At 42.4% G+C, this 16,025-nt stretch overlaps 1 protein-coding gene across 2 annotated transcripts in view; it reads right to left on the reverse strand.

The window, feature by feature from the left end:
* Positions 1-275: 275 nt before the first annotated feature.
* Stambp (STAM binding protein) overlaps positions 276-16,025 on the reverse strand; it is a 47,668-nt gene continuing 31,918 nt past the window's right edge. For both annotated transcript variants that reach the window (XM_013514698.1, XM_005385538.1), the window contains exons 5-10: positions 14,935-15,301; positions 11,501-11,625; positions 10,264-10,401; positions 3,479-3,591; positions 2,820-2,919; positions 276-875 (exon numbers count right to left, since the gene is read on the reverse strand). In XM_013514698.1, the coding sequence (XP_013370152.1) occupies positions 819-875; positions 2,820-2,919; positions 3,479-3,591; positions 10,264-10,401; positions 11,501-11,625; positions 14,935-15,301 (900 nt within the window). In that variant the 3' untranslated portion in view covers positions 276-818. The remainder of the gene's footprint in view (positions 876-2,819; positions 2,920-3,478; positions 3,592-10,263; positions 10,402-11,500; positions 11,626-14,934; positions 15,302-16,025) is intronic.

A 16,025-nucleotide genomic window follows, 5' to 3' on the forward strand; every position in this document is an offset into this window, starting at 1 on the left:
AAGAAGAGAGATGACTTCACGCCCCTGGAAGACAGCAGCAAACAGGGATAAAACACTGAACCATAAAAGCGAAGTGGGACGCATCTCAGTGTCAGCACATCTCAAATTCCTTTCCCTTCACCTTTCCCAGAACCAGACTTCCAGTACAGGGAATCGAACTCACGACCTTGAGCTTGCCAGGCAGGCGCTGTGCTGCTGAGCTAAATCCCCAGCCCCTCAAGACTTTCATTCACTTGTTTATGCGAGGCTCGATCAATGGATCACTCTAGAGCCCAATAAGTTAAGTGTTATTTTATTATAGAGGAAAAATATCCCGAAGTATTTGTTAAATAACATAATTCCTGATAACATCATTCTTCAGGGATCCTGAGCCCCATCATCTGCTCAGACATAGTAAGCTGCCCCTCACCCCCGTAATCAGTGCCATCAATATTGCCCGAACCGCAGGACAATCCCAAAGGGTTTCAACATGGCTTCCAAATTTCTGCATAGACGCCCTCATTTAATTCAAAGGTAGATAATAAACAAGTTGGCAGGGAAGTTAGAAGATAGCTGAGAGCAATGGAAGGTTAACGATTTGTGGACCTGGAAGAAGGGTTCATTATACCATTCTTTCAATTTAATTTTTCAGTTAGTTGCTTTTGTGTGATCATGCTCCTTTTCAGATTTGCCTAAAAACCTTATCGAACTGATACAGAAAATCAGTTCTTCCCCAAGTGATACCCATGTCCTATTCTGTGTTAAAAATCTTCCAAAGCTTTCTGGAAAGCTCAAATTAAGGGGCTACAGTACACTGATAAGGTGTGTGAGTCAAATCCTCATCGAAGATCTGTGATGGTCACTGCTCTGTCCACAACAGTCACATGGTTACAGCTCTGCAACAGAGAAAATGAAAGGTGAAGTCTTGGACAATTCTGCAAAGTCATTTTTTTTTTTTTTTTTGTTTTTTGTTTTTTGTTTTTCTCCGGTACCGGGAACCGAACTCACAACCTTGCGCTTGCCAGGCAGGCACTTTTGCCGCTGAGCTAAATCCCCAGCCCCTGCAAAGTCATTTTTTAAAGACTCCTCCTTTAAAATGCTCATTTGAACATCTGAAAGCCAGACTGGGACTTAAGTGGCAATGACGGTAACGGGCCTGGGAATCACTGCTTCCACTAAGTCCCACTGAATCAATGTCTGCCCATAAATCTTTATTTTTCAAACAGACATATATTCTAGAGTTGTCTGCAAAATATATATTCATTTATAAGAATCAGTAGAGTCACTGTAGTTGTTTTGATCATTATTAATTAGATAACGAAGTACACTTACTATCACATAGAAGAATACTCACTGTGGGGATGGAAAAGGAGTCTTTGTAACTAGAAACCTGTGCATTTGTGTCCCTGGCTTTTTTCCGAGTGTGCAGTCTCTATTTCAACATCCTGGTACCTACCTATTTATTACATACAAGGCAGACTGAATTTTCAAAGTTTCTTCTACTCAGCTAAAAGCTATCATTCCCTGAGGTCTGGTTTTAGTGCTGAGAGTGGTATTTTTTATACATCACCTCTCTGCTACTTGAAGTTATCCCTTAGATCCTTTCTGTTTTTTGGTTTTTGTTTTTTTTTTTTTGTATAAAAATCCCCATTTCTTTTTCTGTTTTTGGATTTTTTGTTTATATTTTTAGTACTTGGGATTGAACCCAGACTCACTGAGCTTTTTTCTTTTCTTCTTCTTGTGGTTTTTTTTTTTTTTTTTTTTTTTTTTTAGATAGGCTCTTATTAAGTTACTAAGCTGCCCAGGCTACACTTGCACTTGTGATCCAGTTCTTTTTACATGACAAGGTTCTGAGTCTCTTTTTCCAAACTGGTCACTTTTTTCTGAATCCAAAAAGAAGTAGCAATACTGCAGGCCAATGTGGAGAAAAGCAAACCTATCACATTTGATCTGCAGTGAATAGAAACAGTGATCTTATCATCAACTAAACTTGTTATTCACAGACTAGAATTTAGGGGAAGAAAACAACTTCTTAGGGTGGTCTTTTATTTTTATTCTTTTTAATTTTTTTTTTTTTTAGGAAGATTTTAAAATCTCCGTTATCTAAGCAAATTTCTAGAATCAAATATATTTAATTTACTTATGTGGCTTTTTTCCTTTACATTCAAATCGCTTAATGAAGTACAGGCTTACCAATGGCAATTCATGAAGAACAAAACTAACACTGAATAAGCCAGTTACATTCGATACTTTCTACATATCACTGTGGGGTAGGGGGCAGTGCTGAGGACTGAACCCAGGGCCTCACACATGCTAAGCATACATTCTACTGCTGAGCTGCACCCCAGCCTCTACTTAACAAATTCACAATGGGACCATAAATGTATGACTGTCCCACCAGGCAGCTTGTACCACCCAATGGGACTGTCCCACGCCACCCGATGGGACACTCCTGCATGTACCACTGATGGTACAAGCTGCCCGACGGGAAAGTCATGTGTGTACCAGTCGTGCTTCAAGCCAGTAATTCTCTTCACTACCCTATAAAGAATGAATTATTATACACACTTTACAGATGAGAAAGATGAGCCTGAGAAGGGTAAGTAGCCTCAAAGATAGACAGATCTCTCTCTGTCTCTCTCATCATTAAGTGGCAGAGCCGTGACTCAAATTTAATTCTATCCTACTGCTTTCCATGTATGTACATCCTTGTTATGGAGACCTGGCAAGATAACTGACAGCCTGGTCCTCCATGTAGGTCAGAAAAGGTGATACACCTCAATGGCTCGGAATGTTTCCCTTGCTTGAAATATAGCAATTTCTCCTACATGGGTACATACACAGAACAGAGGTGGATCTTTGCTGTGTGGATGAAATCCTTTCTGACGACAGGAAGAAATCTCCTCTAGTCCATGGTCAGTTAATTTAAAGAATCCGGTTCTGAAATTAGAAAAGGCAGGTTCAGAGTCAAGCAATGGTACCCACCCATCACTATCACATGCATGCGCGCACACACACACATACACACACACCTGGGGATGCACACACATACACAGGCAGGAGAGAACTCTTTTGGCTTCTAGGCTCCTTAGTGGTGAACAAATCATAGTTAAAGGATGATTCATTATTGCCACCACACAAGAGTTGCTAAATATTTATAGTAAATGAATAGGATCTGGAATGAAAAAGATGTGCTTCATTTTGAAATTCTTTAATCCAACCTCAAACTCTTGAAATTCCTATCACTTCAAATCAAACTTCAAATTTCTTCTGGACCTTTTTTAAGAAAAGCACCAAAGTTGTTACCTGGATATCTTTTAAAATAAACAAGCTGTTTTTTTAGAATATAGTGCTTAAAAGAAGCCTTCTAGAGCAGCTAACTAACACTACGATCTATGTAGTTTAAAAGAACATGGTCTTAAGAATAGAGATCTTTTGCTCTCAGGCTTTCTTCCCCACTACCTCCTTGTAACGCCCGGAGGAGGTCCCGGCTACTCACTCCTGGAACTTGGGGGAGCAGACAATGGCTATGGACTCTGGCAACATCATCTGGTAGGAGCAGTGAGTGTGCAGGTCAACGCTGGAAAGAAAGGCGGTCTGTGTGGGGTGAGTCTGAGAAGAGAAAACAAGCCGAGAACTCTCGGTGAGCATGAACAGCCCCACCTGGTCCACGAAGGCAGGGAGGCCCAAGGAGTTCCCCACAGCTGGTCCCACCTCCTTTGCAAGTATGTACAAAGATAATTGCAATTATGAAGGATACCCCTGAAGTTCATAATAAGGAAGTTCTTTCCCAGCTTTGTAAACAAGTATAGTATAACACATATGAAGAGACTCATGTTTGTTTTAAAACACCCTGTTGTATATCATATATATACACATATACACACAAATTTTTGTCAAAAAAAAAAACATATATTCCCATTATAAAGTCCTAGAAAACAAGGAATAAAATGAACAAAAGTTTACAGAGTAAGAGGAATAAGCAAATTTTAGAAGCTGGAAGAACTGTCTGTAGTGTGGAATGCCGTGAGAAAGGGTAAAGGGATGAAAGTGACTAAGAAAATACAGTAACTCAGATTTACTCCATTGGACAGCATGGCAGCTAAACAGGTGAGGATTTTTCTGGAAAGCAAGGTGAGGAGATGTCATTTTAATTCCTGGGTGGCTGGGTGTATTAGAGACGCCCTCACATACACTGAGCAGAACCTGCTCTGTCCTGGGATTTCATGGAAGTTCTGGTGGATAGCATGATTTATATCTGAAAGAAATGAGTGTTAAGCCCAGAAAAGTGCACATATCCTAACTCAGAGAAGACATGAAATAACGCAGCACATTTCATTTAATTCACTCATATGACCTTCACAGGAAGCAAGAATAAACTGAGGACCAAGAAGACTGAAAGTTTCTTGCTTCTCACTTGAAGATAGTGGAGATGTTAGGCAGCCTTGACCTCTTGCGGGGTTGTGGGGAGAGGGGTCGCACACAGAAAGGAGAAAACTTTTCTCTCTTTACTATTCATAATGGGAACTCCAGTCTTGCTGATTCATGCAGTCTAATGGATTCTGGAATTTTTGGCTGGGTGGTGAGCTGTAGGCTATTGAGTGTGGGGAGGGGAGGTATCAAGGCAAAGGGCAAATAGGAAACCATCAAACTAGTGGGGTATGGAGAGGGTCCAGCTCAAGACTCATCTGGGGCTTCGCGAGGGAAATATCTACTGATATGTAACGCTGACAGCTGAAGACTATTGCAGAGTGGAGATGAACTGAATTCCAAGGTCAGAACGGCCAAGGTAGAAGTCAACATTGTGGTCCACATGCTTGGACACTGACTAGGAGGCCCTCACTAGGTTATGTGTCACACATTCACACCCATACTGGCACTTAGGTGTGGATTCCTGTGAGAAGACCCTGTCCAGGGTGTGGAAGGCATTACGGGTACATGATGAGAGGGGTGTGTATGTGTGGGGGTGTCGGCACTGACATCAGTGGGGCAGAGTTGTACGAGACCTGCATTGCAGAGTCAGTAGGCCAGGATCTGCTTTTCTTGCATGATAACAGGGAACAGGCCTGGGGTATGGAGACTGGCCTTGTGGGAATCAAAAGTGTAGGGACCCAGGTACTCTGTGTGTCAGGAGTGACAGGTGGGTGGGGGGCTGGGTCTCAGGTGTCACAGGGAAGACAAGTGAGAGTAACAGCCTCTCTTGAACGTAAAGATAAAAGTGAACCCAGTGTGGTGGTCAGGCAAGTGGGGACAACCAAGGAAACCTACAGAGCAAAGATCACAGGCACAGCAGGAGTGGAGAACCACAAAGGCACCTATGCCTGGGGGTTGGAGACAGTAGACTATTTGTGGATGTTTTCTGCTCTGGCCTCTTGGTCTTACACCAAACAGGAAGAATTAAGGCCTTTGATGTTGAATTCACCCTGGGATCCATGGATCTGAAGCTGTTATCATGATGGGCACTCATGGACAAAGTAGGTGTCTTCAACAATGATGACCGGTAGCAGGGTGTGGTGGCACACACCTGTAATCCCAGCAGTTGGGAGGCTGAGGCAGGAGGATCAACAGTAGCTCAAGGACAGCCTGGACAACTTAGTGAGACCCTGTCTCAAAAATAAACAAATGAATAAACGAACAAAAGAAAACAATGGTGAATGGCATGAGAATGGTGCTGGTGACTTCCTTTGGGAATTTCTTCTTTTTATCTTCTCAGAGCAGGGTGAGCACCTCTCTGGATGATTCAAGCTTCGATTGTTCTAGAGTCTCAGTATTTCTAATGGGTTCTTGGTAAGCTCTTTCTATACTAATGGAGAGTCACCCACTCCAGAACAGGTGGTATACACTGCCCAATATTTCAACATGATGGAAGCCAAGGACTTCATAAGCCACAGTTAGATGAATGATTCTTCTTGAGAGAGGTTTTGTTAAAAGGTCAAGCATGGGTCTATTGGCAAAAATTATTCTGTGGTTAAAGCATCATCCAGGGAAGATATAGGAGGTAGGGGCTACTCGGATTTCAGGGACTCATTAAATCAGGCAAAGGAGACTGCTTTTTTGGAAGGAGAACAAGATGTTGAAATCTGAGGGTAGGGACGGGGATATAGTTCAGTGCCTGCCTGGCAAGCGCAAGGTCCTGAGTTCCATTCCTGGTACCAAAAAAAAAAGAAGAAAAGAAATCTGAGGGTAATCAGTTAAGCAACATCTAAATGCTCATTCATTTTCTTTCATTCACTCCCAATTATTTATGTTTTATTAAGCACATTATTTATGTCAAAACAGATAACTATATAGACTTATGTTTGCCTTACAGGGGCTGTGATTCTTGGTAAGAATGGAAAAAGTAAACTCCAACATGACTCAAAAAGGACATCAACTTTCACTGAAAAGCACAGACAATAAACAGGTACAATTGATTAGTATTTTTAAACGTGCTGTGCAAAACTTGAAACACCTGAAAAGCTTGTCAAAAGCACAGACTCGTGTACCCCCTCCTGGAAATAGCTATCAAGAGAGTGAACACTTCTTTAAAGCTCACTAAGTGATTCTGATCTGCAGTACTAGCTGTGAAGCACCACTCCGCGGAATGCTGAGACAAGCGTATGCAGAGTGGAAGAGGTTTGTGGAGCAAAGGTGTGATGCACTCGGGTCCTCAGAGAGTGTGTAACAACTTGGGTGCCACAAGGGAAAACAGTTTCTACCTGACGGTAACATAGTCCTTTAGACCAGCAGGGAGCAAGTGCTGAGCTAACTCTGTTCATCCCACAATTAGAGCCTGGGATTCAAGCTGTAAGCAAAAGAGGCCTACACCAGCCAATCAAGGGCTAAAATCTAAAGCTGGGTGGCTTGAAAGATAATAAAGAGATACAGCAGGGGTTTGGTAAATAACTGACACCGAATAAAAAAACCTTGTTTTGCTCCCCAAGCTCCCTCTAAGCTACTATGCCTTCTTCTCTCCTTCCTTTCTCAGGCCCAGTCAAGTTTCTTGGACACACAGTGACGGTCACTATGTCTGCTCTGCTGTGGATTGAGGAAGGCACTTTCATAAAGAAACAACAGTATGCCAAAGCAGCGAAGTGAGCAAGGAGAGTGAATGCTGAGGGGCCCCTGCGTGCCTGGATGGGAGCACAGCAGCCACAAGAAAGAGCAGAGACGACTAAGAAGGGCTGAGACAGCAGCAGGAGGAAGGAGGGGCAGAGGGGAGGGGGAGGAGAAGGGGGAGAAAGAGGGGAGGGGGAAGGGGGATGGGGGAGAGGGAAGAGAGAGGGGCAGGAGGAGGAGGAGGAGAAGGCGGTCCCCAGTACTGGTGGTGGTGGGGTTACCAATAGTTTATGATCAATATTTGACCACGCAATGTTTTGGCCCAGGGAAGTTGATTTCTAGTTGGTAAGGTGCAGAAGGAAGAACTGATCTTTTGCATTCTCCTCCTGATATTTTAAGATCTGAACAGAGCTTATGCTCTTTTTTTTTTAAATCTCAAATTAGGAAGAAATGGTATAGAAATATCATGGGGGAAATAGTTCCACTACTGTCAACTTAGCTTCTAAATTTGTTCACAGCTGGGCCCTCAATGATACTTAGACCTTTATTTATCTGTGGTCAAGTTCTACCTGAAGTCTAAACAGTAATTATCCCAAACTTTCCCCCAACTCCTCTAGTTTCTAAATCTACCTCTAAGCAGCAGACCCAGACTCCAAAGTCAAGATGATTGGTCTGAAATGAGTTCCTTTGACTTCTCCAAATATTTCAAAACTCTCTGTATCCCTTTCTTCCTTGAATCCTGTCTTGAAAGAATAGGTGTTTCTTCTCCCATAGGAAGATGAAGCTTGATACTTTCCTACTGTCCTACTATCTTGCTTTTCTTGCCCTTCTACCTACCCCTCTTCTACTCGCTCACTGAAAATAAAAACACATTCAGACAACTACACCCCAGAATATGGGTGAACCTTCAAAAGGCTGAATAAAAGAAGAAATACACATTGTACAGTTCCATTTATAAAAAGGTCAAAACCAAGCAAAGCTAAACTATAGTGTTTAGAGATACACATGTAGGTGGTAATCTATAAATAAAGCAAGGAAGGGATGACGAGAAAAGCAGAAGGCTCATTTTTTCCAAAAAGGAAACAGGACTGGGTAGGAAAAGGTCCCTGGCAGCATCCTATTTCCTCACTTAAGCAATGTATCCATAGATGTTACTCAGGATACATTAAAGTGCATGTTTAGTTTAGATTCAAGTCACCATGCCATCTCTCTACTTTCCTATTGAGCTTAGCTACTCAAAATGGCAGTGCCTACTTCACTGTTGCCACAACCTCAATTCCCATGACTTCTTAACCCTGACAGTGTATCCCCACATCTGCCTAAAACCCAGTAACCAGCATCCTCAGTGACTTCACCCAACCCAACAGGCTGGTCCAAGTCTTCACCACGCTGGAGTTCTCTGTATTACGCAGCACAGTTAGCATCCCAAAATCCCTTCTCTGTGTCCCTCCTATTGTTTTTTCTGTGCCTTAACATGGACCTTATCTTCTCACACATCTGTTTTACTACCGACTTGTTAGCCTGTGTCCCAAATTGTCAGGAAATCTCTCTTCTTGCTCTCATTTCTCCTTGCTTACTTTCAAGGCCAGCTCTGGGCAGAAGGCACCCAGATCTCCCTCCTACTTTGACCCTGCTCCCATGCACCTGGCTCCATCTCTCCGCTAACTACCTCCAACAACCTAATGGCTCACAAGTCCCTTAAAATCAGCATGCTCTGAACTGAGCCCCACTTCTAAAGTCAGTCCTCCTTCTGGACTCCTTTGTCTGCTTACGAGATGATCACTGCCACCCCCATGAGCCAGGCCTGAGCTCTTTGAATCATCACTGACTCTTACTCATTATCCTTTATTACTCATTGCCCAATTCCTCTGAAGCCCTTCCATCACCTCCTCCCTCCCAAGCACACTGCCATCATCCTGCTCTCATCTTACTCAACTTTACCACCACACTAACCTCTAAAATGATCTTTCCCTTTCATCCGACCTTAAATTGCCTGTAAGTTTCCTAAAGTATAACTTTGATCAGATCATTGCCGTGCAGAAACATCCTCTTCCCAATGCTGCCCCTTCCCACGGAGACCCCCCTTGGCCCATCTTGTCAGAATTCTCGTTAACCACACTAGGTATGATCTCTCCTTCCTCTAAATTCCACAGTGCCCTACTGGCGCCTCCTGGGGCCCTTGGCACACTCTGCCTCATGGGAAGAGTTGTTCATTGTTTGTGCAATCTCTTTTGTGAGACTAAAAGCATATTTGATAGGCATTTGTATCCTCTAGCAGACAGGCAACAAGTTTTCCATCCCCCTACTACACTGGTGGGCAGGGCTATACAACAGTAGGCAAATCAGTAAATATTTGTGTAACTGAACTGAAGAAAGGATGAAGGCACCTGAGACAATCCCACAGGTCAGTGTCCCCTGCTCTGACATACAACTGTATGTGATCTGCCTAAATCCAGAAATAAGCCAATTTATTTGCCAGCAACTCCCACATCTCACACATGAAAAGCAGCTTAGTCTATGAGAGTGAGGGGTTGGAAGTAACAGAAAAAAATGAAGAAATAATCTTTAGGGAAGGAATTATACTTTACCAGAATATTACCAGAAGTCTGCACAAGTTTTGCAAACAGGTACATTGGTGGCCCTTCTGGTTTACATAAAAGCATATGCTGCTTCATGAAGACCAAATACAACCATCTAATTAACTTCCTTGGTTCACTTAAATTATTTTGATTTATATATCTTTTAGGAACATCATTCGTATACAGTATAGATTGCACTGGCATAGTTTCTATGGTCAATGCACATATATTTCAGGCCACCATCCTGTCACCATTCAAATTCACTGGGAAACTGGAGTTTTAGGAAAACTAGTTTATTTTTATTAAAAATAAATAAAAGGTTAAAAATTTTTAAAAACCCTAAGTAGTTCTCAGAAGTCAAAACTGGAGTGCAAGCAGCCAAGTATGCTTGAAGGAAAAACAATAAATAATCTGGATTTGGTTTACTTTGTTCCAAGAAAGAGGTAAATGAGCTGGGTGTGGTAGTGCACATCTGTAATCCCAGCACTCAGGAGGACCTGTGAGCCTGAGCTACATAGTGAGTTTAAGGCCAACCTGAACTACATAGCGAGACCCTGTGTCAAAGAGAAGAAAGAAAAAAAAAAAAAAAAACAAGAAAAGAAGCAAGCAGTGTGCTTATTACATGATGAAAAAAGAGAAGACAAACCCTTATCTCAGATTTGCTTACATGAATCCAGCCCAGTGTGATGAGGCCCTGCTGATCTTGTATGAGGAAAAGTTCTTCTTCATTCTCTGTGTTGCAATAATCAGACCCAGCACTTTGCTTGGGGATGAGAACGTGGGTAATGGTAAATTCATTCCTCATCTGCCAAAGGAGAAAACAGCTCACCATGATGCCTTGACACTCTTGCAACCCTACCGTCCCTAACAGTGAAGAGTTAAACACCTACGCAGTGAAGGCCCTTTCCCATCCCAATGCGGATCTCTTTTGTGCTCCCCAAGTCCCTCACCTCAGGGGCTCAGAACCCTGGCTGCTCATGGGCATTACTGGGTGCTCTGTAAAGTGACAGACGCTGAGACCAACCTCGGAACTCCATGTGAGGCACAGCCTGGAAACACCACAGCCTGGGTAAACACCACAGCCCAATTTGCATCTAAGGCAAGTTTGCCTTTCACTGTTACATCCTTCTCCTTTAAGGCTCAAATTAAGTCTCTTCATTCATAATGCATTCAGCAGTTAATAATGAGTCCTTAAAGTATTTCCATTGAGCAATCTTTTCTTCCTCAAAATTTCTAGTGCTCACATTATACATACCACTCAGCATGCTTTTCATTTTTGGTATATGTTTTCCATTTCTCCAAAAAGAATGGACGTTTTTTGTGGACACAAAGGGGGTCATCAAAAACTAGTGAATGTTAACTTAAAAAAATTACAGCAAAAGACACATTGCCACTGATCCCTCTCAAAATACTCTGCCTTGTCTTAAACACACATCATTCTTGTCACTTTTTGAAGCAGTTTATAGTGCATTCCAAGTTTGTGTGGGATATTTTGAGAGAGATTAATAGCAATATGTCTTTTATTATAATTATTTTTAAAAAATTAAACATTCATTAGATATTTCAATCAGACCTCATACTATATGCCTTCTATTCCCAAGCCCTACCATAAAGGAGATGCTCAGATGATATATACGTATGGCTGGATCTTTTACTAAAGTTAGAATTTCTAACAACAGCATTAAAGTAATCAGCTCAACTCAAGAGACTCTGGAAAACAACCAAATGCAGAGTCACCAAATCTAAGGGACTGTAGTACGTTTACAGTCCACAGTTCCTTCTGTGAAGGGATTGGCATGAAGGATAACTGACCCTGAATATCTTCTGTGAGTCACAGAGGCCAAGGGGAAGACACAGTCTCAGCTCAGGAAAGACTGTTTATTTGTTTGTTTGTTTGTTTTTACCAGTTTTCCGCAGAGAATTCCGCACGTTTCTACTCCCCGGGCAGTGTTGGCACTGGCTAACTGAAGAAACTGTGGGCACAGCCTCCCGGGTACCACCACGTGACGCAAGCCGTCGATTGTAGGAACTGTAATGGAGAAGGAAAAAAGTCTGAGACCACAGGGCTGAGTCTCCCCGAGCAGACCTCATAGCTGGCAGCCTGCAAGAGCAATTCGAAGGGCTGGGGATACAGCTCAGTGGCGCAGTGCCTGCCTGGCAAGTGTGAGGTCATGAGTTCGATTTCCAGTACCAAAAAAAAAAAAAAAGAGCAATTCTAAGTCACTGGGATTCCCCCAGGTGGGCATCTCATCCTGATATCACCAAAGGAGGATTGTAAAGTCACTTCTTCAACTTCTGGCCATAGCTCATTGGGAGTATGTGATGGTTACTTGTAGGTATCATGTTCTGGATTATGGAACACCAAGAGAACCAGCAAAGCGTTATTTCTGGGTGTGTCTGTGAGGGTGTTTCTGAAGGAAACTGGGGTATGGAAAAGCCACCTTCAAGACGAGTGATCACCATACCATCCGCTGGGGCCCTGGATGGAACAAAAGAAGCAGAAGAAAGGCAGTTTCCTCCCTCTCTGTCTCCTGGAGCGGGGATAACACTCTCCTGTGCTTAGCGTTAGGGATCTTGGTTTCTGGACTCTAGACTCCGTGACCTGCACCAGTTGCCTCCTGGTTTCTCAGGCCTTACTCTCTTTAGGATGTGGACTTAGCTATGCTACCAGCACTCTGCGATCTCTATCTTGTATGAAGTCTGCTAGGGGACTTTTCGGCCTCCATAATAATATGAACCAATTCCTCTGAGAGTTATGGGGCCATGGCAGCCTGCATCTAAATTTCAAAGGATGTTAGAAATAGCGTGGGAAACCAAGCAGAGACTTACCACAAGGCAAAGCCACCAGAGTTCTTCTAGGACAGAGCTGACTGCAGCCTCAGGTCGGGGATGGCCTCTCCAGACACCAGAGGTGCAGGACCCACCAGTATGTAAATCCAGCCTGCAAAGCCTGGACCCCAATCATTGAGAGCTGCTGGGTAAACTAAGACTAGCAACGCCACAGAGATGGGGCTGTGTGAGGCCTTGAGGGCGCTACCCTAGTGTGCTCAGGATGTAGGACATGGAGTCAAAGAAGATTATTCTCTAGATGTAAGACTTAATATTTCCTCTATTGCATTTTAGACTTACTTGGGACCAGTTAGTTACCCCTTTCTTTTTGTCTATTTCTCCTTTCTGGAGTGGGAGTGATTATCCTACACTTGTCCCACCACTGTATTTTGGAAGCACATAACTTGTCAATTTTACTTGCACACAGATGGAGAAGGATGAATTATGTCTTATGTCTCACTTATATCTGATTCACATGAAACTTTGAACTTTAGACTTTTGAGTTGATGCGCTTGATACCACAGTGAAAAAAAGAGAAAACTTTAACCATTCAAGGTAGGAAAAGAATAAGCTATTACTTTTTTTGTTTTTTTTTTGAGAAAAGGTTTCACTATGTAGTCCAGGCTGGCCTTGAACTCCTGGCAACAACCCTCCTGCTTCAGCCTCCCAGGTGCTGGGGTGACAGGCAGGTACCAACACGGCCAGCTTAAACTACTACTTTGAAAAGATCCTTAGATATTTGGGGATTCTCTGACAGAATCTGTTACAAAAGATTAAAAAAAAGCCTTCCCATGCACCTGAACTTTTAATTTTATATCTCTCTTTTATCTCCTAGGAAGATCAGAGTATGTCTTTCAAAGAAACACATCAGTATATATTCTTGATAATGGAAAATCATTTGGATAGTTATTTACTTGTGAATTTAGTCTTATAAAAGAAAGCTTAAATATTAAAAAAACTCCAAGTAACAAAACACATAGTCTGGTTTCCCCAAAAAGGCACAAAGGAAGCTACTCATAAATCTGCTTCAGGATGCTAAGGAAGGACACAGTTCCTGAAGAGAAAGCCAGCAAGCTATGGGTAGAAAGTATCATTTACATCCATACTTTAATATTAAAAAAGTAAAAAATGGTTGGCTGTGGTGGTGCAGGCCTCTAATACCAGCTACTTGGGAGGTCGAAGCAGAAGGATCAGGGGTTCAAGGCCAACTTGAGCAACATAGCAAGATCCTATCTTAAAACAAAACACAATAAAACAACACAACACAACAAAGTAAAAACAGGATGTTCTGCTTCTGCACACTTGACAGCAAAATCTATATTGCCAAAGAGGAAACGGACCCAGAGACTCACAGTCACAGAGCAGATGGACGACTGTGTCGAAGGAGGATAAATGAAGGTTTGGCATCAGTACAGTCCTTTCTTTTCAATTCAATAATCACTTACTGAGTGGACACCAAGTAGGCGCAGAGCTCAGCCCACAGGGAACACAAATATGAATAAGACTTAAGCCCTAACCTGTGGGAAGTTAAATCTAGTTATTGACAAATGACTACACTAGTAGGTAAATGATCTAAATTGTATTAGAGGTAAAAAGAGCTCTGGGAGTTTTACAGAGAACAGAATCAGTCGGATTAAAGGGACCTGGAAAAACTTCAAGAAAAGCAGGGAAGGCAGAAACAGGAAAAGTCTAGACAGAAGGCAAATGTGAATGAATCTCTTTGGGTGAGACAGTCCAGGGAACATCCTGAAAACTTGACAGTCTTCTTTAAGTGACTACTTGAAAGTTGATTCCTCCAAAATTTACTCCAACAATCAAGGTATACTCATCATTTTGCCTCTACTGTATTCTTGATAAACAACCATTGAGTTTTTATGGTTGAACTGAGCTATCACCCACTATATACACTGTTTCCCTTGACTAATTAAGACCTCAAAGATTAGGAATGCTTTTAGGGCAAGTATAACTCAGTAGCTCATTTTGGGATTTTTTGTTTGGTTTTTTAAGAGTCAGTCACTGAATTGCACAGCGGTATACATTTAAAAATTATTTTTACAAAAACCAACAGAGGTCTCTAATTCATGAAACATTTCAAATCTCTGTATAACCTTTAAAATTGAGAGCCCAGCTGGGCATGGTGGCACCTCTGTAATTCCAACAATTGGAAAGCTGAGGCAGGAATATCACTGTGAAATTTATGGCTAGCCTGGGCTACATACTGAGTTCAAGGATGTCCCAGAATACATAGCCATGGTTGAGTGTCTAACTTTCAATGATAGTATTAATTCTTCAGAAAATTGACCTGGCTTTATCTAAATTATATGGTTTTAGCAAAGGCCACTATCACGAGACAGCCAGTGTGAAAGGACACGGTATGACTGTACTTAACAAATGGGCTTCTGTGACGAAAGCCGAGGAAGTGCCATCGCAGGATACTCAGGGGCTGTGTACTTACAATGATACTCTGGCTACAAAAGGTATGGAAGAGAATATCAGCAAATGGACTCACTACTTTCAGAGTTGCTCAGCGCTCCAGGTTTCAAGGACCTGTCCACTACTGGTGGCTTGGCTGGCCTTAGGGCTGAATTACAGTCTGAAGGCTGTGTGGATGAGACGGGTGAGGTGGGGAACACATCTAAAGAGGGCTTTTCCAAGTCAGGTACCAGCGGGCCACCTTGGCCAGGGTCCACCTTCCCAAACTCCTGTACAATTTTGAGTCGCTCCTTTTCTAGTTCCTGGTTCCGGATCATCTCCTCAAAGGCATGAAACTGTTCCTGTTCCAACTGTTGCTGCTTTTGTAGGGCTACCCGCTGTCTTTCCTTTTCCAGCTCTTGCTGGATGGCCATGTTCCGGGCAAATTCCTCCGCCTCTTTCCTCTACAAAGAGAGCAGAAAAAAAACACAAGAGTTTATGCTTCTACTTCACACCTCAGAAGAGCAAGGCTTCTCAGCAGGGAGATTTCCAAAATGTACTTCTGCTCTGGTCTGGTTTCCTAACACTGAATTCATGCTTCCCTTGAGAGCTCTATGGCTAGTAAATGTAGTCCCCACCCTTTTCTACCAAGCCACTGAATATGTATCTTTAAGGACAGTTAAAAGTCTCATAAAGTCTCAATGCTCTTAGTATGCTCCCTTGATGACTCTCCCTAATGTATTTTATTCTTTACTGAAATCTTGATGCACCTGTACCCCAAAACCTGTATCACAAACAGTTCTATTCTCTAACTATGCCACATATATATTCTGCACCCAAGTAAGGTTATAAAACAGAACCAAATCCAAACTTGTACTTGCAATGTTGTGAGTTTCTACTGATTTTAAACCCCAAAATGAAGCCTCTAAAATATTTCTGATGATCAGTTCGATACAGAGTGACATATAAACCAATAACAAATATAAATTAATATCCATTAAAATGTTCACTCATTTAGTGCCTTAGAAATGTATGCCTCATAGCTGTTCACTGCCCTGCTGTTGTTCAACACTACAGTATAGAACAGAGCCCAGTAGGGGGCTGGGGATTTAGCTCAGCGGCAAAAGCGCCTGCCTGGCAAGCGCAAGGTCGTGAGTTCGGTTCCCGGTACCGGAGAAAAACCAAAAA

The sequence above is a fragment of the Chinchilla lanigera genome, unplaced genomic scaffold (genome assembly GCF_000276665.1).
Source record: "Chinchilla lanigera isolate Chin_1 unplaced genomic scaffold, ChiLan1.0 scaffold00023, whole genome shotgun sequence".
NCBI classification, from domain to species: domain Eukaryota; kingdom Metazoa; phylum Chordata; class Mammalia; order Rodentia; family Chinchillidae; genus Chinchilla; species Chinchilla lanigera.